Below are 23990 nucleotides of genomic sequence, written 5' to 3'. Positions count from 1 at the left end.
TAAATTCAGGATCCAATTTAATCAAATTTCATCGGTTTGATTTTTACTATTTTTTTTTAAAATTCAATTCAACTTATTCATGAATGATTTGGTTCGATTCGGGTCAATAAGTTATCCATTTAAATTTGATCTTTTGTTTTCTTAGAACTATTATTTTATATCATGATTTATTCAAATATCCAATACAACTAATAAAATATTATCAAATATTTGAAAATAGTAAAATTGATTCATTTAATACTATCAACATAATATTCTAAAATAGACTAATACAAATTAAAATAAAATATTTTTCAACAAGATTTATTATAATAGTTTGAATCACAACTATTTTTTATAAATTAATTTCTTGCAAATAAGTTTTGTTGTAATCAAATTTATTACAGTCAGATTTACTGAAACAAATGAACAAAATATGATCCATTAATATTATAAACATGATAAAAAATAAATATGAAAAAAAGTTTAAACAAATAATAATATATCTAAAAGTAATATCTTAAGAAGTTTCTAACACTAGAAGTCTCAATATTTGTAGTCCCAATATTAGTAATATTTAATGTCAAAATAAATAACTCTAAAAATTTTGATTGGTTCAGTTCGGTTTCGATCGGATCTATAAATCTAAACCCGTGATTCAATCCATACATGAACTGTTTTGATCGATTTGATTCGATTTCGACTCAAATACATAAATGACTCAACCCAAATTGTTTAGATCAATTTGAGTCAATTCGAGTTCGCATATAACCTTTACCGTGAACACCCCTAGTACTACTACCTCTTCTCACATTGTCTATAAATAGAGAATATTAAGTGACTTTCTTTTCATCAACAAACATACGAACTAGTTTGCAATTGTTTGACATTGAGTTAGGAAAAATGGGTTCCAAGGCTTTGCTCGTTCTTGTTATGCTCTTGGCTTCTGTCCTCCTTCTTTCAGCGGAAGTTGCATCCAAAGATGTAGATAAGAAACTTGATAAAAATGATGGTAATTCTTTTCATGAATTTTTCACCGTTATTGGCTTTATTAGGTACAAGTTTAATACTAAAATTTTGTAGATCTGTGATATTTTTTGTGTCAAATTGTTAAGGTGATCTTACAATGTGTAATGAAGCTAGAAAACTATTTTTTTCTCTCTAGAAAACAGAATTTATACGTTGGATAAAATTCAGCTACCTTGCATAGGGTCATGAAAAATTGTATGTGCATTTGAACAATCAACTAGCTTTCTAAAAGTTTTTTTTTTGTCATATGTACAAAAAAATATGATGATAAATATTATTGCAAGAGAAAATAGACTATATATTAATAATGTAAAAAAAATTACACTATCATCTCTAATCACAAAATATCATATATATATATATATATGTATATATATAAAATAAATTTGTTAATTTTATAATATATAATTACTTTAAAAATAATGGAATTTGTGATTTCTAATAAGTTGGTAACATAAAAACTTATATATTATCACTACATTATCATTAAACTCTTATATTGTAATTTGTAACTAACTGATTAATTATATTTTTTTTGTTTTGATCGAAGGTAACCATGATACAAAAGGAGTCGATGAAATGAAATATTATGGTGGTTGGGGGTCTGGTTGGGATAGATACCGCCGTGGTTGGTATTGCCCCAATGGTTGTTGTCAATGGAGCTACTACTATCAAACCTGTTGGAGGTGCTGCTATTATCCTGGTGAACATGTTGATGTGCGTACTGATGCTCAACCTCGCAACTAAACATGAACATTGTGCTTAAAGTATAGGCTATTGTTATCTATATAAATAAAACTTCATGGGACGTGTACTTCATGAGACGTGTACTTATCTAGTTATGCATGAAATAAAAGTGAAAATCTTTCACTGTGCATTATTACTAAAGGAATAATTAATGGATTTGGCAATCGGCATGATTCTCATTTCAATTTCTTTTCCTCTTTCAGTGTCTATTATTTTCTCCATTCGTTTGGTAAAATGAAATAGGCAAAAAAAAAAGAAGAAATGTATTTTGTCATAGAAGATATTTGCTAAAGGCGTTTGACAGAATTTGAAGATCATGACAAATTAATAGTGCTATTAAAGTTGATTCTCACGAGTAAACAGTTAATTTTTCTGAAAATGCTTGGGCACCGGATTTTTGCACAATGAACTTACAAATAAGAATTAATGGTTTAATTAAGAGGGGACAAATGAAGAAAAAATAATAGTAATTTTGAGAGATTTCACTGAGAAAAAACATAGAACTCAATTGACGCTTGCAGGAATTCCATACACTGAATCTCTAAAAAAAGGATGCAAATGGAAAACATGCAGCTAACACAGACCACCAGAAAATACAGCCAGCAAATTAAAATCATCTAAGAATAACCCTTCAAAAAGGCAAATTTATTCACACCAGCTGTGGTACCTACGAGGGCTTGCAGCTTAAAAAGATCCCTGCATTCAAACTCCACTGCACAAAGGAGAAGCCGAAACTAGGCACATCCAACTCCAAACATTGAATTTAATTTCTTGCACCAATTCCGAAGCATCCACCTCTAAAGATGCATTGGTTCCTTTTATTCCAAATGCACCAATGCAAGTGATCGCAGCCCAACAAGAAATTAAATATTGGAAGCTATTGAATTTGCGTGATATTCACTTGGGTGCAATTATTTGCAGTTTCTATAGATATGGCAGCAACCTAAAGATATTGTTCAACTAATTTTATGAGCAATCAGGTCCAGAGGCAATTTGTTTCAGTGGATATTTTGAATAATGACTCACCAATTATTCGGTGTGGAATTGTCCTTCAGTTGGCCATTACAAGCTTAACTGTGATGAAGAAAGGTGCTGCGGGTGGGGTGTTTAGGGGCTATTGTGGTAATGTGGTTTTTATTTAGTCCTTCATGCTGAATTGTGGGCAATATATCTCGGTATTGGTATAGTCTGGAATCGTGGCTTCAAACACTTTATTGTTGAATCTGAGTGCGATTAATCTTCTTAAACATGGTTGCAGTTCATATCATCCATGTTTTAGTTTGATTCAGAAAATTAATGCATTCTTCTTGGAAGGTGAGTACATTGCAGTGGTTGCATGTTTTGCAGAAAGTTAATCAAGTCCCAGTTAGGATGACAAATTTGCCCTATCTTTGGAGGGTTAGATGAGGGTTTTTGATTTTGTTCTGCCTTGAATCTCTTATGTCCTTATATGGCTGATGTAAACTCTATCGATCGTGTTTTCACAGGGTTTTTAATCTATCCAAGGGGTGTTTTTCCCTGTCATTCACACACACAAAAAAAAAGATATATATCTTGCTGTTCCCCCCTTGTGTTCCTGACGCATCCAACACAGAAATGAATAAGAACAGAAAATCAAACACAAATTGTAGGTGAAATAAATAAAGAAAAAAGTTACCATTTTGCAAATTTAACTATGTTAGATGGTAAATTCATATTTAATGAATTTATGTGCATGTTATTGTGGAAAATTTAACAAGAAGGCAAACAAAAATAATGTAACCATGAAAAAAAAACTGATAAAAATGATCATGAATCTTGTTTATGCACCTTCTTAATTTCTAAATATTATTGTTGTTTTCTATGAGGATTTCCCTATACTCAGTAAGAAATAATAGCAAAACTAATGCAATTGACTAGGGCTTTTTTTTATCAGCCAAGTGTTAGTTTTGTTAAGAAAATCAATGCCCGTTTTAACGCCATGTCATGCAGATTGAACCACCACTCTAGTATTGAAAACAATGTTTAGCATTGATTAATTAATTTGTGGGGTCTTCCTAAATATTTTAATTCCGGCGTTGGAAACATTGAGGCTAGCGTTTCGACATTGGCGACGAAAATATGTGATTTGTTCTAACTGATTCTTTTATGTGTGGTTAATACTCGTAAAGAGGTCAAGAGAATGTCTTTGCCATCTAAAATTCCTCGGGATGTTAAAGAGTTGCATGCTAAGCCTTGTTTAATTTTACTAATATAAATAGATAAAGGTTCAACTTCTTGTCTAGGTATATTTAAGTTCTACAATTCTCTGTTATCAATACAGGATGGCAATAAAAGCAAGCAGGTTCTTGAAGAAATTTGCAAGGTCTGCGTCAATGGAAACCCTTGGAAACCTTATTACTAATTCCTTAATATAATACTTGTGGAAAAGGTCTGCATCATTGGAAACCTTATTGCCAATTCATCAAGATAATACTCGTGGATCTGAAATTCTATATCATGTTTTATTATATTATTGGTATGTGGATGCTAAACATGTTAGGCAAAATGTTGGTTGCTTTCGATTTCCTCTTTCTCTATTTTTTGTTATTTTCTTTGATTTATTACTTATTTTAGTGTGTGGTTGCACTCATCTCTGATATCGGTTTCTAAAGAAGGCAAGCATAACACGTCTCACAATGTAACGAAAACAATTGTGAATGCATTTTCTGGTGGCCATTAACTGCCACTAAATGCAAAATTAAAACTGATTCAGAATGCATTTTCCACCAGTTTCTAGCTGCCAGTAAATATTAAGGATTTTCTGACAATTTTAAAGAGTCAATACCAGCTGCTATTGGAAATCCGTCAAAAGTTGTTTGTGACATGCATAATACTAATAGTTTTTTAACTGTCAGAATTGTCATTTGTGGTATCTTTTATCCCCACAAATTGTAACTTTTTTTGTAGTGGGGCAATTTGCAAGGCCCGTTGAGTAGAACTATATGTGTACCTTTGTGATTTTTATAATAAATGAAAATAGTGTAAATTGCACATCAACTTTATTATAGATCATTACATGAAGTCAACTAATGCTAATTATTAAAGTGGAGACCCGTGTGGTTCGCGGTGATATGGAGCTAACATATATATGGATGCACAGGAATACATTGCTGTTAAAAAATGGAACGCTGGATTAAATATGTTTGGCAAGTTAAATAGGAAGGTGTATAGCTACAGAGCAATAGAAACATTAAAGCTAAATCTGCTAAAGGTGGGGAACAGATTAGAGAAGGCTGAGTATGTTCTATATGTTTCTTCTGTTCGATCTGTATATAAATATAAATTTAGGGCTGAAAGGATTCTTATTTTCTAAAAGGGTTGGCCACTTGGGTTACCTCTTGTACCCCTATGTTTTTCATTAATATATTCTCTTATTTGCTTATAATAAAAAAAATCACAAGAGAAAAAAAATGTCTTGCCTTAAACTTTCTAAACCTCTTTTACAAGTAGCTTCTAAAGCGAGCCTCTTAAATATACTAAAAATAAAAAATCCTAAAATCCAAAATACAATAAAAGATAAGAATTTCTAAACTAGACACAAAAACATCTAACAAAACCTGAAAACATATAAATTCCGTGCATTTCATTGGGATACCAGTGATATTTGGTTTCTTGTTTCCTTCCTTCATTTTCAATCACAATTAGTTTTAATTTATTCCTATCCAAAGGTCAAGTTTCATTATTCCTACATAGAAAATAGAAAAATAATTATAGTAACATGAACTAAAATGAGTAAATTGTGTGAATTACTAAGGATAATCATGCCTAAATGAACTATGAATCATTAAATAATAGTAAAGGAATGAAAAATTATCTTCAAATCAAGATGCATCATTTCTATATAAATTAGGGCGGTGCAAAGCACATGAGGACAAAATACATTGATTGAGAGAAATGGAGAATTAACTAGAGACTGGTTGAAACTTAGTTTCATTTATAATGAAATGCAATATCTTCACGTCATGATAGTTTATGTGCCAAGAGTTGCATGCACGGAGAACTAACAGCAACATTTGTCAAGCAGTCTAAAACATCCAATCGCATTTATATTTACAGTGTCATAGCAATCTTAAAAGTCCACATTATTGTTCTCAACTCACATTCTAGCAAGTGATCAGATATGACATGATAAATGCATATCCTTGTTGAGCCAATTCCTCTAACGGTGTCCAACAATATGTATATGATTATCAATTTCAACTCCAAATTGCAAACAGAAACAATGGGGAAACTGACAAGCTTCTGATGTTAACATCGGAAATTTAAGTTATAAGATAAGACTGAATCAAATTAAAATGTACTTCCCCACCACCAAGTAAAGAATTGAATGTTTCTTGTTCTGACTCTACTTCACTTGCCTATAAATAGGGAACACTCAGTCACTTCCTTCAAATCGACATATATACACTTGTACTGTTCTATTAGTTCATACTAAGTTCTGAAAATGAGTTCCAAGGTTTTGCTTGTTCTACTTATGTTCTTGGCCACTATACTTCTGATCTCCTCTGAGGTTGCACCCGATGATGCATACGAGAATTTTGACAAAATAGATGGTAATTTAGTTCATAATTTTTTCTGCATTAATTATAAGTTTTATTGGTTGTACTGATGGCAGCACTTAGCTAGTAAACCTATATAAAGATATTTTCAAGTTGTTGGAAGAATTCTACATGTCAAATATTTCTATGATTAATAAGTTTATTTGGAATATCAACTCACTATATAATATCACTGAGAACTAATTGTATAAGCATTTTGATTAAGCATTGAGAAGGTTGCCTAGGGCAAATTATTTTAGTCTCTACTTAATTATTATTGTAATTGTTTTCCTTTTTTGATTGTAGGGAAGCCTAGTGCAGATGGGGTAGATGAAAGCAAGTATTGGCGTGGCGGCTATGGTGGCGGCTATGGTGGTGGTTATGGAGGTGGGCGTGGAGGCTATGGAGGTGGGCGTGGAGGCTATGGAGGGGGACGTGGTGGATATGGCGGCGGACGAGGTGGCTATGGTGGCGGGCGTGGTGGCTATGGTGGCGGGCGTGGTGGCGGGCGTGGTGGCTATGGTCCTAATGAACATAACGAGGCTGGGGTTGATGCTAACCCTCACAACTAAGAAGGCAACTTTCTAAAGCTTATATATGGGTTTAAGTTATCGCAATAAATAAAACTTCATGAGAAGGTTAGTTGTAATAGAAGTGGAAAACTTTGTAAAGGAATAATACCTTTCATGAATTTCCTTATCTTTGTGTTGTCTCTGGTTCTGTTTTGCTAAACTCAAATAAATAAAATTGTATAATATTGTCTAATTTGTTTCATCCAAGAAAGCTATTGCTGCTAAAGGGTTTTGATAGAAATGAGAAACTAGAAGCCAGATTAATTAGTGAAGTTTATTAAGAAGAGAATAACAAATCAACTTAATTCATAAGAATTGAACTGGGTTAAGTAATGGTTCCAAAACAGGGAAAGTGACGGTATAATTTACTATTGCTGTAGAGAGGTGAATTTGATGACAGAAAAAAAAAATCCTACCGCAATAATTTCTATATGAAAGGATAGTAAATGGATAAAAATTCGAAGAAAGTTCAAAGAGATTCCTTAATTAAAAATAATTCAGGTTCAATGACGGTTCGAAACTCATTCTGTTTGAAATTCAAGGAAAATTTGTTTAAAAACTTTTGAGGCTTGAAAGAAAAAGGAATTTAGTTGAATAGGAAAAATAAGAAAAGAAACGTAAAAATAGAATCAGTACATAGTGTTTTTGGAGTTAACCATATATATTAGTAGAAAACAAAATATCTATAGATTTTTATTTGTTGATAATTAATTTTTATAAAAAAGTCTGACTTATCTTTTTAGTAAAGTCTCATCTCATAATTATATTTTTTTAATGACAAACTCGAATCAAATTTAATTTTATTTAAACAAGTGAATAATGACACATGTTGGTAATCATAATATATATCCTAAAATATCTTTAAAATTTCAATATATAGTCAATAGAATTTATAAACCGGTCATTAAATTAGATGCATAAGATTCTTATTCATCACAAAAATTTAAATTAATGGAAGATAAACTATATAAATACATAATACATATTACTTAAAGTACATTTTTTTTGTTAGAACTTTAAGTACTTTTTTGACAACCCAAAATACTGATATATATATATATATATATATATATATATATATATATATATATATATATATATATATATATATATATTGTGGGGTCTAATGTAACCATTAATCAGAATATGAGTGGCTTTGTGTATTTAACTGGTGCATACTCATATTGCTATATTTTTTTGTTAGATTTGACCCCACAATATATGTATATACATTTTTTTGTTAGAACTTTAAGTACATTTTCAAAAATCCAACCATTAATCAGATTGTATAGCCATTAATTAAATACAGAATTTTAAACAAAAAAACGGTGTCAACATGGGTTAAGCATGAGAATGAAAACAACGATGTAAGACACATAATTAATATTATTTTTTAATCAGTTATTTAGAATATTCAAAGGTTAGTTAGAAAGTTTCTAACGTTAATATGCATATATAATTCATTTGTAATTGAAAATTAAAATCGCTAATAATATATTTTAAAATTTAAATATTTATTTAATAATTATTAATTTATAAAAATTCTTAAACAATATCTATTATTTTGTTTCATTTATTATTTTAATTGTCTATTTTTTTATTATTTTAATTAGTTATTTAATTACTTTTCTTAAAATATTCAAACGTTAATTATAAAAGTTCTAACGGTAATATATATATATATATATATATATATATATATATATATATATATATATATATATATATATATATATATATATATATATATAAAACTTGAGAGAGGAGTGTGGTGGCTCACAGAGAAAGACGTAGAGGAAGGTTGGAGTTTTTTTGGGAGAAAGAAAAGCAAGAAACACAACAAGCTCACCCAGGAGAAAGGGACGCTTCAGAGAAGAACCCTCACTGTATCGTCGTGGTGTTGCCAGAGAAGAAGCCCACTGAGGCCGCGCAGCACAGAGTGAAGAAGACCGTGAAACAATAACCTCTCTCTCTACTATTTTCCCCCTTGCACTTAGGGTTTGGTTTCTCTCTCTCTCCAATTCTCTAGGTTTTTCATTCTCTTTCTTCCGAATCAAAACTCCTTCGGAGAAATTCCACAACAATTATTGTCATCGATTCGTTCCACAATGTTCTTTCTTTTTTGTGTTTTGGAGGAGGGTCATATAGCGGAGGGTCCATTTCAGGATAAGGAGTTCCTCCACATTATTGTTCTCAACTCACATTCTTGTTGCAAGTCAGATAGTTATGATGATGCATATCCTCGTTGAGTGATCAATTCCTCTTACGGTGTTCTATATGATGATCCCTTTTCAACTCCAAAAAACAATATAGAAACTGACAAGCTTCTAATGATAATTTTGAAAATCTTAGGAATGTTTGATTTGATTGTTTTCTGTTTTTATTTTAACTGAAAATAAAAAATGATGATGAAAATGTGTTTAGTTAGATTTTTAAAAACATTTTCAATGAAAATGAAAATAAGAAACAACCAGGAAATGAAAATAATAAAATATCATTTTCGATTGAAAACAGGAATCTCATTTTGGGTAAAATAAAAATACGGTAGAAAGGAATATAATTTTAAACAAATATAAAAATACAAAAAAGACAAGAAGTCAATATATCATAAATTTTCAGTGTTTATATTTCATGAAAATAAAAAATAAGAAGTCAAATCAAACATGTTTTCAGAATTCAAATCTTTTGAAAATGAAAATATTTTTCAAAAAATAAAAATAAAAAATAAAAATACAAATCAAATACACTCTTAAGTTATAAGATTGAATTAAATTAAAATGTACTTCCCCGGCCACCAAGTAAAGAATTGAATGTTTCTTGTTCTCACTCTACTTCACTTGCCTATATAGAGAACACTCAGCCACTTCCTTCACATTGGCATTGTACTAGTTTTCTACTAGTTCAGCAAGTTTTAAAAAAATGGAGTCCAAGGTTTTGCTTGTTCTTTTTATGTTCATGGCCGCTATACTTCTGATCTTCGCTGAGGTTGCACCCAATGAATACAAGAATTTTAACAAAAAAGATGGTAATGTTGGAAGAAGAAGAAGATTTTATTACATTTGCCACACCAAATATAAGAGTATGATCCCCTATTTATACTAAAATAGAGTGACCACTCACATAATTTGCTTATTCAATAATACTAAATGCTCACATAATTGCTTATTCAAGACTTTGTAACTCACAACCTTACAACTTTCATCTTCCACAATTTAAGGCTCATAAAACTTGTTATTATTATTTTTCTAATTAATATCTAACATCCTCCCTTAATTGGAAAATTCTTTTGCACACCAAGTCTTGCTCGCAATCTTCGAAAATCTTCAAATTTGAGAGGCTTGGTGAAAATATCCGCAACTTGATCTTGAGTTTTCACATGAGTCAATTCTACTTCTTTCTTGGCAATGCACTCTCTAATGAAATGATACCTTGTATCTATATGCTTACTTCGTTCATGGAACACCGGATTCTTGGCAAGCTCTTGTGCAGATCTATTATCAACATAGATCTTTGTGCTTTCCTTTTGCAACAACTGAAGTTCCTCCAACAATCTTCTTAGCCAAATGGCATGACATGTGCAAGAAGTTGCAGCTACATACTCGGCTTCACAAGTAGAAAGTGTCACAATGCCTTGCTTCTTAGAACTCCATGTAAAAACACAATCACCCATAAAAAATACAAATCCGGTAGTACTTTTTCTATCATCAACATCTCCGGCAAAATCACTATCACAAAATCCCACAAGCTTATAGTTATTGGAGGGAGAATAAAACAATCCAAAATCAATTGTACCTTTCAAGTAACGAAGAATTCTTTTTGCGGCTTTTAAATGAGGAGAGGTAGGAGCCTCCATAAAGCGACACACAACTCCCACCGCATATAGAATATCGGGCCTTGTATTGGTTAGATACCTTAAACTCCCCACAAGACTCTTGAAGATCGTGGAGTCTACCTTCTCTCCTTCATCAAACTTTGATAACTTCAAGCCACCTTCCATAGGTGTGTTCACGGGATTGCAATCAAGCATATTAAATTTCTTCAACACTTCTTTTGTGTACCTTTCTTGTGAGACAAAGATACCATTCTCCATTTGCTTCACTTCCATTCCCAAGTAATATGACATGAGTCCCATATCTGTCATATCAAATTCACGAGACATGGACTCCTTGAAGTCTTCAAACAAATTTGGGTTATTGCCGGTAAAGATAAGGTCATCCACATAAAGACAAATAAATAAGACATCACCATTATTAAAAGTTTTAACATAAAGAGCATACTCATTTTGACAACGAACAAACCCATTGTCTTGGAAGTACTTGTCAATGCGGGTATTCCATGCCCTCGGTGCTTGCTTTAGACCATACAACGCCTTGTTCAATTTCAAGACTTTTCCTTCTTGACCTTCGATGACAAAACCCATTGGTTGTTCAACATAGACATCTTCTTCAAGATAGCCATTTAGAAATGCCGATTTTACATCAAGCTGAAAAATTCTCCACTTCATTTGAGCTGCCAAGGAAATAAGAAGACGAATGGTTTCCATGCGGGCAACCGGTGCAAACACTTCATCATAATCAACTCCATATTGTTGCTTATAACCTTTAGCTACAAGTCTTGCTTTGTGTCTCTCAACCTCTCCCTTTGCATTCTTCTTGATTTTGAACACCCATTTGACTCCAATTGCTTCATGACCTTTGGGAAGGCTTGATAACTCCCAAGTGTTGTTCTTCTCAATGGCTTTGATTTCTTCTTCCATGGCTTGTCTCCACCTTTTGTCTTTCATTGCTTCATCAAAGTTTAAGGGTTCACTGTCAACAAAAAGACAAAACAAATCATTTATAACTTCAGTTTCATCATATAATTCTTGAATATTTCTCATTCTTCTTGGCCTTTCACTTGAACTCCCTTCGGAAGATGATGAGGCTTCATTGGTTGAAGGAGTTGGTGAAAGTGCTGGAGTTGAATCATTTGGAGTCAAGGCTTTTTCATCTATTTCTTCAAAGTACGGGAAAAAATCATAAGTGTCTTCTTTCTCCTCCTAATTCCATGTGCCTTCTTCATAGAACTCTACATCTCGACTCACAATTGTCTTTCCATTGTTTGGATTGTACAATTTGTAGCCTTTTGAGCTTGCATCATAGCCAATGAACACATGTTTCTCACTCCGATCATCAAGCTTGAATCTTCCTTGGTCGGGTACATGAGCATATGCAATGCTCCCAAATACTCTCAAGTGATCAACTCTTGGCTTCACTCCACTCCATGCTTCTTGTGGTGTTTGATCTTTGACATTCTTTGTTGGGGAGCGATTGGACAAATAAGCGGCACATGCAACAGCTTCGGCCCAAAATTCCTTTGGCATATTTTTAGCCTTCAACATACATCTAGTCATATTAAGAATAGTTCTATTTTTTCTCTCCGCTATCCCATTTTGTTGTGGAGATCTAGGAACCGTTAGAGGGCGACGAATCCCATATTTTTCACAAAATTCATTAAATTCTTTTGATGTGAATTCGCCACCTCTATCGGATCTTAGAGCTTTGATTACATAACCACTCTCCTTTTCCACAAGAGCTTTAAAATTTTTAAAAGCTACAAATGCCTCAGATTTTTGCTTTAGAAAATAAACCCAAGTTTTTCTACTATAATCATCAATAAAAAGCAAGAAATATTTATTGTTACCACATGAAGGAGGATTGATTGGGCCACACACATCGGTGTAAACAAGTTGGAGAGGCTCCTTTGCTCTTGAATTAGCTTCTTTTGGAAAACTCCTTCTTGCATGCTTTCCAAGGAGACATGCTTCACACAATTGATTAGGATGGTTGATTTGAGGCATCCCTTTCACCATCTTCTCCTCTCCTAAGGATTTTAGTGCTCCAAAATTCAAGTGCCCAAATCTCATATGCCAACACCATGATTCATCTTTTATGCTAGCCTTCAAACATTTTGCTTCATTGGTTTTAATGTTCAAAGTGAACATTCTATTTCTTGACATAAACACCTTGGCAATCAAATTAGAATTTTTATCTCAAAGCCATAAACAACAATCTTTCATATGAATTTCATACCCCTTTTCAACAAGTTGTCCCAAACTCAAAATATTGCTTTTTAGTTTAGGAACATAGTAAACATCCGTGATTAATTTGTGAGCACCATCTTTTAAAGAAATTAAAATGGTACCTTTTCCTTGGATTTGCACCTTGGAAGAATCTCCAAAAGAAACATTTCCTTTCACCTTCTCATCAAGTTCCACAAATTTCTCTTTGCATCCACACATGTGATTGCTTGCTCCATTGTCAAGATACCATAAGCATTTGTCTTCCTTCTCACCATTATTAAGTGATAGTAGTAGTGTTGACTCTTCAACTTCTTCTTTATCATCAACAAGATTGACCTTCTCTTCAACATTTGTTCTACACTCCCAAGAGTAATGGCCATATTTATGACAATTAAAACATTCAACATTAGATTTATCATACCTCCTTTCATATGCTTTTTCATAATTGTTTCTACCTCTTCCTCTTCCTCTTCCATGACTTCTAGTGGATTGATGGCTCCTCCATTCATTATTGTCAAAATTATCACGATCTCCTCTTCCTCCTCTTCCTTGGCCATGACCACGTCCACGACCACGTCCTCTTCCACGTCCACGTGCTTTTTGACTACTTTCTCCTCCATTTTCTTTCAAAGAAGCTTTGGCTTTGAGGACTTGCTCCAATGGCTCATCATGTCTTCTATTGAACCTTTCTTCATAGGCTTGAAGAGAACCCATCAATTGGTCTACGGTCATTGAGTCTAAATCCTTAGACTCTTCAATAGCACAAACCACATAATCAAATTTAGCGATTAAGGAGCGAAGGATCTTTTCCACCACACGAACATCTTCCATATTTTCTCCATAACGCTTCATTTGGTTCACAATAGCCAACACCTTGTTGCCAAAATCTGAGATAGATTCAGATTCCTTCATATGCAATGATTCAAACTCTCTACGTAGAGTTTGTAGGCGCACCTTTTTTACCTTATCAACACCTTCAAGGGAGGTTTTCAAAATCTCCCATGCTTCTTTGGATGTGGTTGCATTTGACACCAACTCGAACATAGCTTCATCCAAACCTTGATGAATGAAAGTAAGTGCTTGTTGATCCTTCTTCTTCGACTTCAACAAAGTCTCCTTCTCATTTGGTGACAAAATAGCCTCATTTTGAGGTTGGGCATAACCTTTCTCTACAATCTCCCATGCATCTTGAGAACCTAACAAGGCTTTCATGCGACGACACCAATTATCATAATTCTCTTTGGTAAGACGAGGGAATTGAAACATACTCAAGCCATTGCTTGTCATCTCTCAACTCACAAAGTGTTTCTCTCTCAACTCACAAAGTGTTTCTCTCTTAACACTCTAGAACTCAAGCATATGATAGTTTGATGATAACACTTACTGTACCTACAAAGATATTTTACAAATAACAACTTGATATAATTTCACCGAGAATAGTATAGGCATTTTGATTAAGCATTCAGAAGGATATAAGCTACCTAATTTGTCAATTTCATCATTTTGTTTGGGACATATATAGAAAAAGTATAATCTATAATAATTATTTTCATTAGTCCTTATTATTATTATTATTATTATTATATTGTTGTTTACATTGTAGGGAAACCAGCTTCAAATGGGATATATGAAATAAAGGGCTGCTAGGGTGGTCCTAGGTATGGAGGTTGGGATCGATGGCACTTATTATGGTGGTGGCTGGGGCTGGGGCGGCCCATGGCATGGTGGCGGCTGTGGTGGTTGGCATCCTAATGAACATGTTGAGGCTGGGATTTATGCCAACCCTCTCAACTAAGAAGAGAACTTGCTAAAGCTAGCTTATAATATGGGTTTAAGTTATCGCAATGAATAAAGCTCCACGAGAAGTGTAGTTGTAATAAGAGTGGAAATCTTTCTTCTCTTATGATATAAAGCAATAATATATAGGATTTATGTGTTTCCTTATCTTATCTTCTCTCAACTAAGAATTGAAAAACTTGAGGCAAAACAAAATAACATCAACTTAATTAATTCATAAGAATAATGATTAAAAAAAAACTTAATTCATAAGAATTCAACTGGTTTAAGTAACGATTTCAAAAGAGGGAAAGTGAATTAAGGTATAGTTTACTGGTTTAAAGAGGGACTGTTAATTTGAAGACAGAAAAAAAATGAAAATAAAAACTCTTACGATTATAATGTATATATTGAAAGATAGTTGCAAATGGAAAAAATATTGAAACTTCTCCCGCGTGTGTCTACATTCTCTTGGAATAGTAGTAGTGAAGTGATAAGAATTCCTCTATTGACTCATTTAGTGAGTCATATCATGTGTGCGCAGGTAGTAGGGGATGTAGTTCTAATGTGTCTCAAGGATGTTAATGATGTCACTAGATGTTAGTCTCTGTTCATGTATCATCCTTGTTGGATTAGGACCTGTAATTTCGTTCTGGATGATTCTAATTGATCTTATATATCTTTCGTAACTATTTATAATTACTTTATTTGTAAAATGTTATAAGATTCATTTACAACTTTTACGTATGAAACTTTGTATTACGTTTACGAAAGGTTATATTCTTTCTCGAGATATTAATGAAAAATAAGTACGTAAATAAAAAAAGAATAAATTAATAATTTTAGAATAATAATATAAATAATTGATAAATTTAATATTATAATTATTTTGTGTGAATGAGTTGAAAGAGTTATATAATAAGACACGATGAACTAGATATCCCTACGTTTGTCTTACAAAATTTACTCTAAATTTATATTTGAAATGATCTTCCACCAGGTTGCACACATAAGATTGATATATGAATCGTCTATTAGGTATCTGCAACTGAAAATTTTATGAATGAAAGTGTTTTTTTTTTTATTTATATTTTGATACAAATAGTAAAGACAACGTGTAAAAGATTGTCTTTTATCTTTCTCTCTCCACTACGACTTCAATCGATTGCCGCAAGGCCTCCACGACACCACTCAAAAAGATGAAATCGATCAAAGCTAAGGGACCTACTTGCACTTTCTTAATAAAGTTCCAATATGCAAGATATCAATAATCCACAAGAATACGAGCATAAAGAAAGTCTTGACAAACCCTATTAAATAAAAAGATCTCTACACCACCCTCAACAAATAGTGAAAGTCTCGAAGATCACGACATCCTCCTTGTCAAAAAACTTGATAGCCACATTTGTTGGTCTCGATCTGCCATCGATGATTCTACTAGGTTCTTGATCTTGTCTTTTGCTGTTGCTGGGCTTCTAAGTGGGGTGCTCTTCACGACGTGCTTCGTCTTCTGAGAGGATCGTGTGGGTCAGGTGTTGCGTCCATGTGAGAAAGCAATGAGAGATCGAATAGGAACTTAGTGTAGTTTTGTGAATGTAAATGTAAATTAATTTATATCGGTTAAAAATGAGAACTTATTGCTTTTAACTTATAAATTGCCATGACATATATTTCCATATCGGTTGTTATACAACCAATGTAAAACCCCATTTTGAAGTAGTGAAAATAAAATATCCTAATTATCCTTGACGTTCCACAAATGCCATGCAGTTTACAAGAAGTTTGGTGATATCTGACTTCTTGTTTCTATTCTTTATTTGATCCCAACTAGTTTTTTTTTTTATCTGATTCAAAGGTCAACTTTCGTCATTCCTGCAAAGAAAATGAACGAATGATAAATTATTATTAAATTAAGATCTACCATTTCTATATAAATTAAATTATTTTTATCTGTTGATCAGAGAAATGGAAAATTGACTCTAGAAAATGGTTGAAACTTGATTTCTATCGATGAAATGTAATTTCTGGTTTCATTTTGGGTTTAAGGCATCCATATAATGCATATTGTCATCATACAAATATTTGTAGTCAGTGGATGTTTTCTTTACTATAGCTCCTTTTATGTAAATTAAACTAGTCTTTGGGCGGTGCAAGAACGAAAGGATTTGTTTTTTTTTTTTTTTTTGAGAGAAATGGAGAGTTGACTAGAGACAGGTTGAACCTTGCTTTCATTCAATGAAATGCAATCCTTGCGTCATGATAGTTTATGTACCAAGAGTTGCATGCACGGAGAACTAATTGCATTATTTGTCATGCAGTCTAAAACATCCAATCGCATTTATATTTACAGTGTCATAGCAATCTTAAAAGTCCACATTATTGTTCTCAACTCCAAATTCTAGCAAGTCAAATAGCAATGGCCATGCATATCCTCGTTGATGCATTTGCTTTTACATTATCCTACAATATATGATGATTGTTTTCAATTTCAACACGGTAATGCAAACGATAACAAAGGGGAACCTGACAAGATTTTGATGATAATTTTTAGAAATTGAAGATAAAAGATACGACTAAATTAAATTGAAATGTACTTCCCCATCAAGTAATGAATTGAATATTTCTTGTTCTCACTCTACTTCACTTGCCTATAAATAGAGAACACTAAGCCACTTCCTTCACATCGGCATATATTTACTAGCTAGTGTTCTATAAGTTCACCGTCAGTTCTGAAAAATGGGTTCCAAGGTTTTGCTTGTTGTAGTTATGTTCATGGCGGCTATACTTCTGATCTCTGCTGAGGTTGCAGCCAATGAAAACGAAAATTTTAACAAAAAAGATGGTAATTCTGTTCATATTTTTTTTCGTTTGTTTTAATAATAGCTTTTATTGGTTGTAACTCAAGATAGTTTGATGATAGCACTTAGTATACGTATAAAGATATTTAACAAGATTTTGTAAGAATATCCTATCATGTTTTTCTATGTGGACAATTTTACTGAAATAACAACTTGCTATATATAGTTTCACCAAGAATTGCATAGGCATTTAGATTAAGATTGAGACAGGCTACCTCGCCAGTTTGTCAAATTCATCATTTTGTTTGGAATATATAGCAAAAGTATAATCTAAAATAACTATTTCATCTGATACCCTATTATTATATATTGTTGTTTTTATTGTAGGGAAGCATGCTCCAAATGGGTTATATGATAGCAAATGGGGTTACGGTGGTTGGGGTGGTCCTTGGTATGGCGGCTGGGGTGGCCCTTATTATGGTGGCGGCTGGGGTGGCCCTTATTATGGCGGTGGTTGGGGCGGTCCCTGGCATGGTGGTGGCGGTGGTGGCTGGGGAGGTTGGCGTCGACCTAATGGCAACCCTCACAACTAAGAAGAAAACTTGCTAAAGCTTCTTTACGGGTTTAGGTTTTCGCAATAAATAAAACTTCATGAGAAGTGTAGTTGTAATAAAAGTGGAAGTCTCTCTTCTCTTGTTATATAAAGGAATAATAGTTTTATATATGTATTTTCTTATCTTTATATATGTTCTCTCTGTTCCATTTTGCTAAACTTAAATATATAAATAAAACTACATGTTTAATTTGCAACGACCAAGAAAGCAATTGCTAGAGGAATTTGATAGAATTGAAAAACTGGATGCCAGATTATGTATTACAGTTTATTAACAAGGTGATAACATCAATTTAATTCAGAAGAATTCATTGGCAATTGATAAATGAAAAGAAAATATTTTGCATGTGTATGACAATGTAAAGAAAATTTGCACTACTATATATGAATTACAATTTGTATGGATGATAAATTAATTGACTTTTTTAAAACAAAAAAGTTATATAATTGACTTTTACAATATATAAAAATTAAACCCAAAAAAAGATTGCTATACGTTTTGAAATTTTAAATATTTATTTTATGATCATAATATTTATTTAACAATATATAATTTCTTAAGGTAATAAGTTCTTCAATGATTATTTATTGTTTCAATATTCATTTATTTATGTTTTTATCATGTTTATTCATATATTAAATGATAAATGTATTAATTAAATAATATATGTATCAGAATGCAATAGATATAATTTAATGTACATTAGCCATTATTAATATTAAATAATTTATATAGTGTTGTTTCCTATGTCGGCATATTTTGACCCATGTATAGACTAAAACTTGACTTTCATTAATCGGTTCCTTTATTTATTTTTTTTAATTGAGTATATCCCCTGTTGAAAATCAAAGATAATCTATCAAAGTAACAAGATTCATTCAAAAGACTAACATCTCCCAATAAATATTTATTTATACACATAGATTAGAGATAAAATTAACCTCCATGGAACATGTTTGAGAAGTAATTTCACAAGACATGACATGCTAAATAGAATATTTTGTTTCACATAATTGAAATAAAAAAAAAGAGTTGGAATAGATGTTATAATTGAGTTAGAAAATAACTTCTCATACTGACGAGAATATATATTTTCAACTTTCAACATGAAAATAAAAATGATTTAAAACATGGTATATCTATTTTTTAAAAACTATTCAAAATTGGTTATTTAAAACTCACAACAAAAAATTACATTCCCAAATTTACATTCTTAAAAATGAGTATTTAATTCATAAAACAAACACACTTCTTCATTCTCTTTTGGAATTGACTTCCGTGGCATGTTGTAATAACTGTCTTCTTAATTTTAAAAATTATGTAGCTGCCAATTTTATTATAGGTGATCAAATCCTATTCGGAATTCTTTTTGATGTGTATATATATATATATATAATCCTATTCGGAATTAGGTTTCATCACCTAATTATCATGCAGTGAATATCTTTCATTCACCAATTGGTCATGATAAAGAACGGCAGAATTGATGATCTTTTAAGTTGAGCACTCTAGTAAAGAGTAACATGACATGGAATATACTTCAGCATTTTATCATTACTTTTTTCTTATCCTATCCTAAGAGAATGCAAAGAACGGTATAGCATTAACAAGTTAAAATGCCAGCTGGAAAAAGCTTGGATGATGCATTCACATTTATAAGCAGTTGCAATAAACAACCCTATTAAGCAAGTGCAATTAAAAAGTGTACCAAATAATATGTTTACTTTTTCTTTTCATTAGTTTATAAGTTACTTTCCGCTTTGCAAAAGACTACATTCTTCACCTACTGACCTATGGATTTTCCTAGAAAAAGAAATCAAAGTAGTCAAATTAAAATGTTTTAGAATTTTTTTATAAGCAAAAAAAAAAAAATTAACACTCTGAGGAAAAATTCAATTGATAATATAGGTAAAGTTATGGACTCTTAATTAATAGACTCATGTTGTCAACTCACACGAGTTTTGAAACTGACATTATAGGTGTAAATATGCATTTTATTCTTATAAATTTGACTAATTTATTTTATCTTCAATTTTTCTCGACTTTAATTCTTCTAATTTTTTTTTTAAATTATCCTCATCACGTATATACATCTAGTTAAGCTATGTCAATGACTGTCTTAAAGTAACATACAACATACCAAAATGTCTACTAGATGTCTATCATGTCATCAGTAAGTGATGATAGCTAGATTCTATTTTAAAAATTTAGCAAAATTAGGAGAGAGAAAAAAAGAGAGTAGAAGACTAAAACTAAAATAAGCCATATTTAAAAAAAAATTAAAGCTACACATATTCTACCTTAAAGTAAATGCCCGAGCATAAACTAATAGCATGTAACTAATCCTTCACTAACAAATAAAATAAAAAGTAACTAAGTAAAAACATATATCGAGCTCAAAACTTTCGCGCTTCCATAAGGATTTAATTAAAATCATGGAAAACACACAGGCACAGCAATAATTTAAGAATTGATTAAAAAAGGTCATTTATTGCTTAAATATATACCGATCATTGATCAACCACAATGGAGCCTTGCTCATTAAGGTACATAACCTCTCTCTAAACTTTAAAAGCAACTTCCTTTAAAAACATTTTTAAGTGTTAAAAAGATGACATGGATCTTTCTGTACCATTATTTTTCTCTAAAAGCAACCAAAACAGTCCATGTGGCTTTTATACTATCTTGAAGATGCCATGCAAGTTGTGTCCGTATATATGATCATAGTTGATGATCTAAGAATATGAGTCACCAAAAAGAAAAAGAAAAAAAAAAGCGAATATTCATGCACATCCTAGCTTAACTTCTCTTTAAATAGCTCTTTGGAATAGAATCAAGGGACTTACCAAATCCATTACAAGCATAAATTTCTTACACCTTCAATAAAACTCAAGTCCTTTGAAGCATCAGAATTCAGCCATGAACACCACATTACTTCGTTCACTCAGCATAGCTACCTATAATCAACTGCATAAGTCAATACTCAACAAATTCTTACCTGATCCTGCCAATGAACGCCAATTGTCAACAACAACGTCAAAGCAAAGTAAAACCTTCTTTTCTTTACCTACAAACATTAAATTATATATATATATATATATATATATATATATATATATATATATATATATATATATATATATATATATATATATATATATATATATATATATATATATATATATATATCAAGTAATGGCTTAATTTAGAGCTTCAATATTTCAGGTAGAATATATTCGATTATAAACAAGCTTGGAAGGAAGGCTGATAACTTTTCGCAAGAAGTACGAGAACATGGTGAGTATTCATGTAAACTTGATATAGCCATATAGGTTCCCACATTCCAAGTGATAATGCATGCACTACGAGGTGCTAGTTCAATGTAAAACTTCTTTGTATAATTTTTCTTTCTTTCATAAATATGCCGAACAATATATGTATGTTCCTACCTATTTATTGTTATCTTAAATAGAGATCAACTGACATAAATTTTTGCATAACAAGGTCACCTAAAAATTCAACTAGACGTACAATTCAACTAAGTTACTAGAATTGACCTTTTGGTGGAAATTTTTCTAATAACATGGACTCTTTTTTTTTAACCGCATATGTTACTTTTTAATTATTAGATTTTTGTTAGTGAAAAAATTACAATCCATAATCTTTTTCTCATTTTTTTACTACTCAATCTTATAATTTCTATTTACGCAAGTACTTAGGTTTAAATTTTATTTTGTCATCATACCCAAAGAATTCAACCATGCAATTTGACTTAATTTTCTCCAAATCAATTTAACCTCCATATACAATCCTATATTGATTCAATATTTATAAATTTGACGAAATTTCAGTGAGACTGGGGCCAACGATAACTGAGACAGTTATGGGGAAGTTGAGACTAGGGGCTAGAATTCTTCAAGTTGGTGGTGTTAAGAGAGTCTTCAACCAATTCTTCACAGTGAGAAAAGGGGAGAAACTGTTGAAATCTTCACAGTGCTATCTATCAACCACATCAGGCCCTTTAGCAGGGCTCCTCTTCATTTCCACAGACAAGGTTACCTTTTGCAGTGAGAGATCAATGAAAGTCTTCTCTAGTAAAGGCGAAATGTGCAGAATCCGTTATAAGGTAATTAATAATTGATGAAGTGATAAAAATAAATAAATTATCCCTGACTTTAGTTTCCTTAATTAGTCCAAAATAGTTTTCACATTATGATTTACATCCGAAAATTATTCTGTCTTGTCACAGGTTTCAATTCCCCTGAAGAGGATTAAGTACGTGAACCAAAGTAGAAATGTTGAGAAGCCAACACAGAAGTATATAGAGATAGTCACAGAAGACAATTTTGAGTTTTGGTTTATGGGATTCTTAAAATATCAGAAAACTTTCAATTATCTTGAGCTGGCAATTTCTCAAGCTTAGATGAACAGCTAAAGCCTAAAGCCACCCATTGTACCTAAGGCTTCAAAGCGTAACTTCATTTAATCTACACACCTCATTAAGATATGAGAGTTGACCTAGCTGCATTGGCATATATTGCAGTAGAGGAGGAACTAAGCTTCATATTAGAGGCTTAATGCTGTAGAAGATAGAATACATATATACTGAGTACTGCCATACCATATAGTGGAATGGAATGGAAGGAGGAAAATAGACAGAAATTGATGTAAAAATATATAAGAGAATCCAAAGAATGAAGTTGAGCTGTTTTTTAAGGAAGGAAGAATGAAGTTGAGCTAGAAGACCAAAAATATGAGATAATGACTTTTAAATAATTTTGTATGATTTATTAATTATTCATGTTATTGATAATAACGAATTTTAAAATAATATTAACTATTAATGTTATTGTTGCTTTAAATAATCTAAAAGTTATTAGTTGGCATGCATGTATGTTGGCAAACAAATGGCCGGGTGAGGATTTGTCGTTAATTATAAATATGACACATCATCAACTACCTTTAACCTTAATTGTTATCTATTGAGGGACGAACATGAATGACAGAAGATATTTTTAAGGTTTTTAATTTCTGGGACTAACTTGGTACTGTTATATACACTTTTCATCGTACACTAATTTCACTATTAGGCCTTATGAAAATTATTGAAGGAGATATTATCCTTTATATTAGGGTGCTTTAATTTCTTCATGATATTGTATGTGACTTGCATTTTCTTGTGGATATGTTTATGTATCTCTATAGTTATATAAAAGTGTTTTTAACATTTATAGCGAAAAATTTTAATCTATTTTATATTTAAAAAATATATAACAATAATAAATACAGAAAAACATGTTTGTATATTCGGATTGGCGTTCTTAGAGTAACAAAGTTTTTTTTTAATAGTGTCATATCAAAATCAATCTCTACCATCAACTCTTTGATGAATGAAATTCTAAAGAGAAAATCTTAAGTCTTCTTTTTCAGTCTAAAATTAGTTTAAATTTTTTAGTTTGTGTCTTATGTCTCAAATGGATGTTTCTATTTATAAATATGAATTTCGGTTGTTTTTCAAAGAAAAAAGGAAAGATTTTTAAAATAATTTTATATCTCTTTATTTTTATAAAAAAAATAAAAATCATCCCATATCTTTTATTTTAATAAACTTTCTAATATAAAACAAAAATAATTCACAATCAATCATATGACTAATTATGATAATTAATCAGATGATCTGATTCTAATATGTAGCAATAGAATATTATTCTTAATTTATGAATAACTTTCACATTTATAAAATAATATTCCCTTTTTTATATTAATTATATTCTTGGTTCTAGCAAAAAATATAATAATATTTCACTAAAATATTTATTTAATTAAATTAAATTCTCTAATTTAATTATCAAATA

The 23990-nt window shown here is 31.4% G+C and overlaps 5 protein-coding genes across 5 annotated transcripts; 4 read left to right on the top strand and 1 right to left on the bottom strand.

Moving 5' to 3' along the window:
• The first annotated feature begins 836 nt into the window (after positions 1–836).
• On the top strand, positions 837–1940 carry LOC114401386 (glycine-rich protein-like). Its single transcript, XM_028363898.1, has 2 exons — positions 837–991; positions 1559–1940. The coding sequence occupies exons 1-2, from the start codon at positions 883–885 to the stop codon at positions 1753–1755; spliced, it is 306 nt and encodes a 101-aa protein (XP_028219699.1). The 5' UTR covers positions 837–882; the 3' UTR covers positions 1756–1940.
• Positions 1941–6176: 4236 nt separating this feature from the next.
• On the top strand, positions 6177–7079 carry LOC114401632 (probable H/ACA ribonucleoprotein complex subunit 1). The gene is made up of 2 exons (XM_028364195.1): positions 6177–6329; positions 6621–7079. The coding sequence occupies exons 1-2, from the start codon at positions 6221–6223 to the stop codon at positions 6884–6886; spliced, it is 375 nt and encodes a 124-aa protein (XP_028219996.1). The 5' UTR covers positions 6177–6220; the 3' UTR covers positions 6887–7079.
• Positions 7080–11924: 4845 nt separating this feature from the next.
• Positions 11925–14234, bottom strand: LOC114403516. Its single transcript, XM_028366532.1, has 2 exons — positions 13070–14234; positions 11925–12748 (listed from the first exon to the last, which is right to left on the bottom strand). Exons 1-2 carry the CDS (start codon positions 14232–14234, stop codon positions 11925–11927), a joined length of 1989 nt encoding a protein of 662 aa, XP_028222333.1.
• Positions 14235–17413: 3179 nt separating this feature from the next.
• Positions 17414–18263, top strand: LOC114402292 (glycine-rich cell wall structural protein-like). Its single transcript, XM_028364808.1, has 2 exons — positions 17414–17565; positions 17909–18263. The coding sequence occupies exons 1-2, from the start codon at positions 17460–17462 to the stop codon at positions 18112–18114; spliced, it is 312 nt and encodes a 103-aa protein (XP_028220609.1). The 5' UTR covers positions 17414–17459; the 3' UTR covers positions 18115–18263.
• A 2655-nt stretch (positions 18264–20918) lies between these two features.
• LOC114401296 (GEM-like protein 4) lies at positions 20919–22887 on the top strand. The gene is made up of 4 exons (XM_028363784.1): positions 20919–21181; positions 21361–21432; positions 21987–22261; positions 22385–22887. The coding sequence occupies exons 1-4, from the start codon at positions 21055–21057 to the stop codon at positions 22556–22558; spliced, it is 648 nt and encodes a 215-aa protein (XP_028219585.1). The 5' UTR covers positions 20919–21054; the 3' UTR covers positions 22559–22887.
• The last annotated feature ends 1103 nt before the right edge of the window (positions 22888–23990 follow it).

This window comes from Glycine soja, chromosome 20, assembly GCF_004193775.1.
Source record: "Glycine soja cultivar W05 chromosome 20, ASM419377v2, whole genome shotgun sequence".
In the NCBI taxonomy this organism is placed as follows: Eukaryota; Viridiplantae; Streptophyta; class Magnoliopsida; order Fabales; family Fabaceae; genus Glycine; species Glycine soja.
This window is presented reverse-complemented; position numbering and strand designations above follow the sequence as displayed.

What these genes read in the sequence shown, in the direction of transcription:
- LOC114401386 (XM_028363898.1), top strand. Translation starts at nt 883, where the DNA reads ATGGGTTCCAAGGCTTTGCTCGTTCTTGTTATGCTCTTGGCTTCTGTC. An exon ending in GAAACTTGATAAAAATGATG is followed by an intron (nt 992 to 1,558) that starts GTAATTCTTTTC and finishes TTTTGATCGAAG; the next exon opens with GTAACCATGATACAAAAGGA.
- LOC114401632 (XM_028364195.1), top strand. Translation starts at nt 6,221, where the DNA reads ATGAGTTCCAAGGTTTTGCTTGTTCTACTTATGTTCTTGGCCACTATA. An exon ending in GAATTTTGACAAAATAGATG is followed by an intron (nt 6,330 to 6,620) that starts GTAATTTAGTTC and finishes TTTTGATTGTAG; the next exon opens with GGAAGCCTAGTGCAGATGGG.
- LOC114403516 (XM_028366532.1), bottom strand. Translation starts at nt 14,234, where the DNA reads ATGACAAGCAATGGCTTGAGTATGTTTCAATTCCCTCGTCTTACCAAA. An exon ending in GGTGCAAATCCAAGGAAAAG is followed by an intron (nt 12,749 to 13,069) that starts GTACCATTTTAA and finishes TAAAATCCTTAG; the next exon opens with GAGAGGAGAAGATGGTGAAA.
- LOC114402292 (XM_028364808.1), top strand. Translation starts at nt 17,460, where the DNA reads ATGGGTTCCAAGGTTTTGCTTGTTGTAGTTATGTTCATGGCGGCTATA. An exon ending in AAATTTTAACAAAAAAGATG is followed by an intron (nt 17,566 to 17,908) that starts GTAATTCTGTTC and finishes TTTTTATTGTAG; the next exon opens with GGAAGCATGCTCCAAATGGG.
- LOC114401296 (XM_028363784.1), top strand. Translation starts at nt 21,055, where the DNA reads ATGAACACCACATTACTTCGTTCACTCAGCATAGCTACCTATAATCAA. An exon ending in AACAACAACGTCAAAGCAAA is followed by an intron (nt 21,182 to 21,360) that starts GTAAAACCTTCT and finishes TCAATATTTCAG; the next exon opens with GTAGAATATATTCGATTATA. An exon ending in TGTGCAGAATCCGTTATAAG is followed by an intron (nt 22,262 to 22,384) that starts GTAATTAATAAT and finishes GTCTTGTCACAG; the next exon opens with GTTTCAATTCCCCTGAAGAG.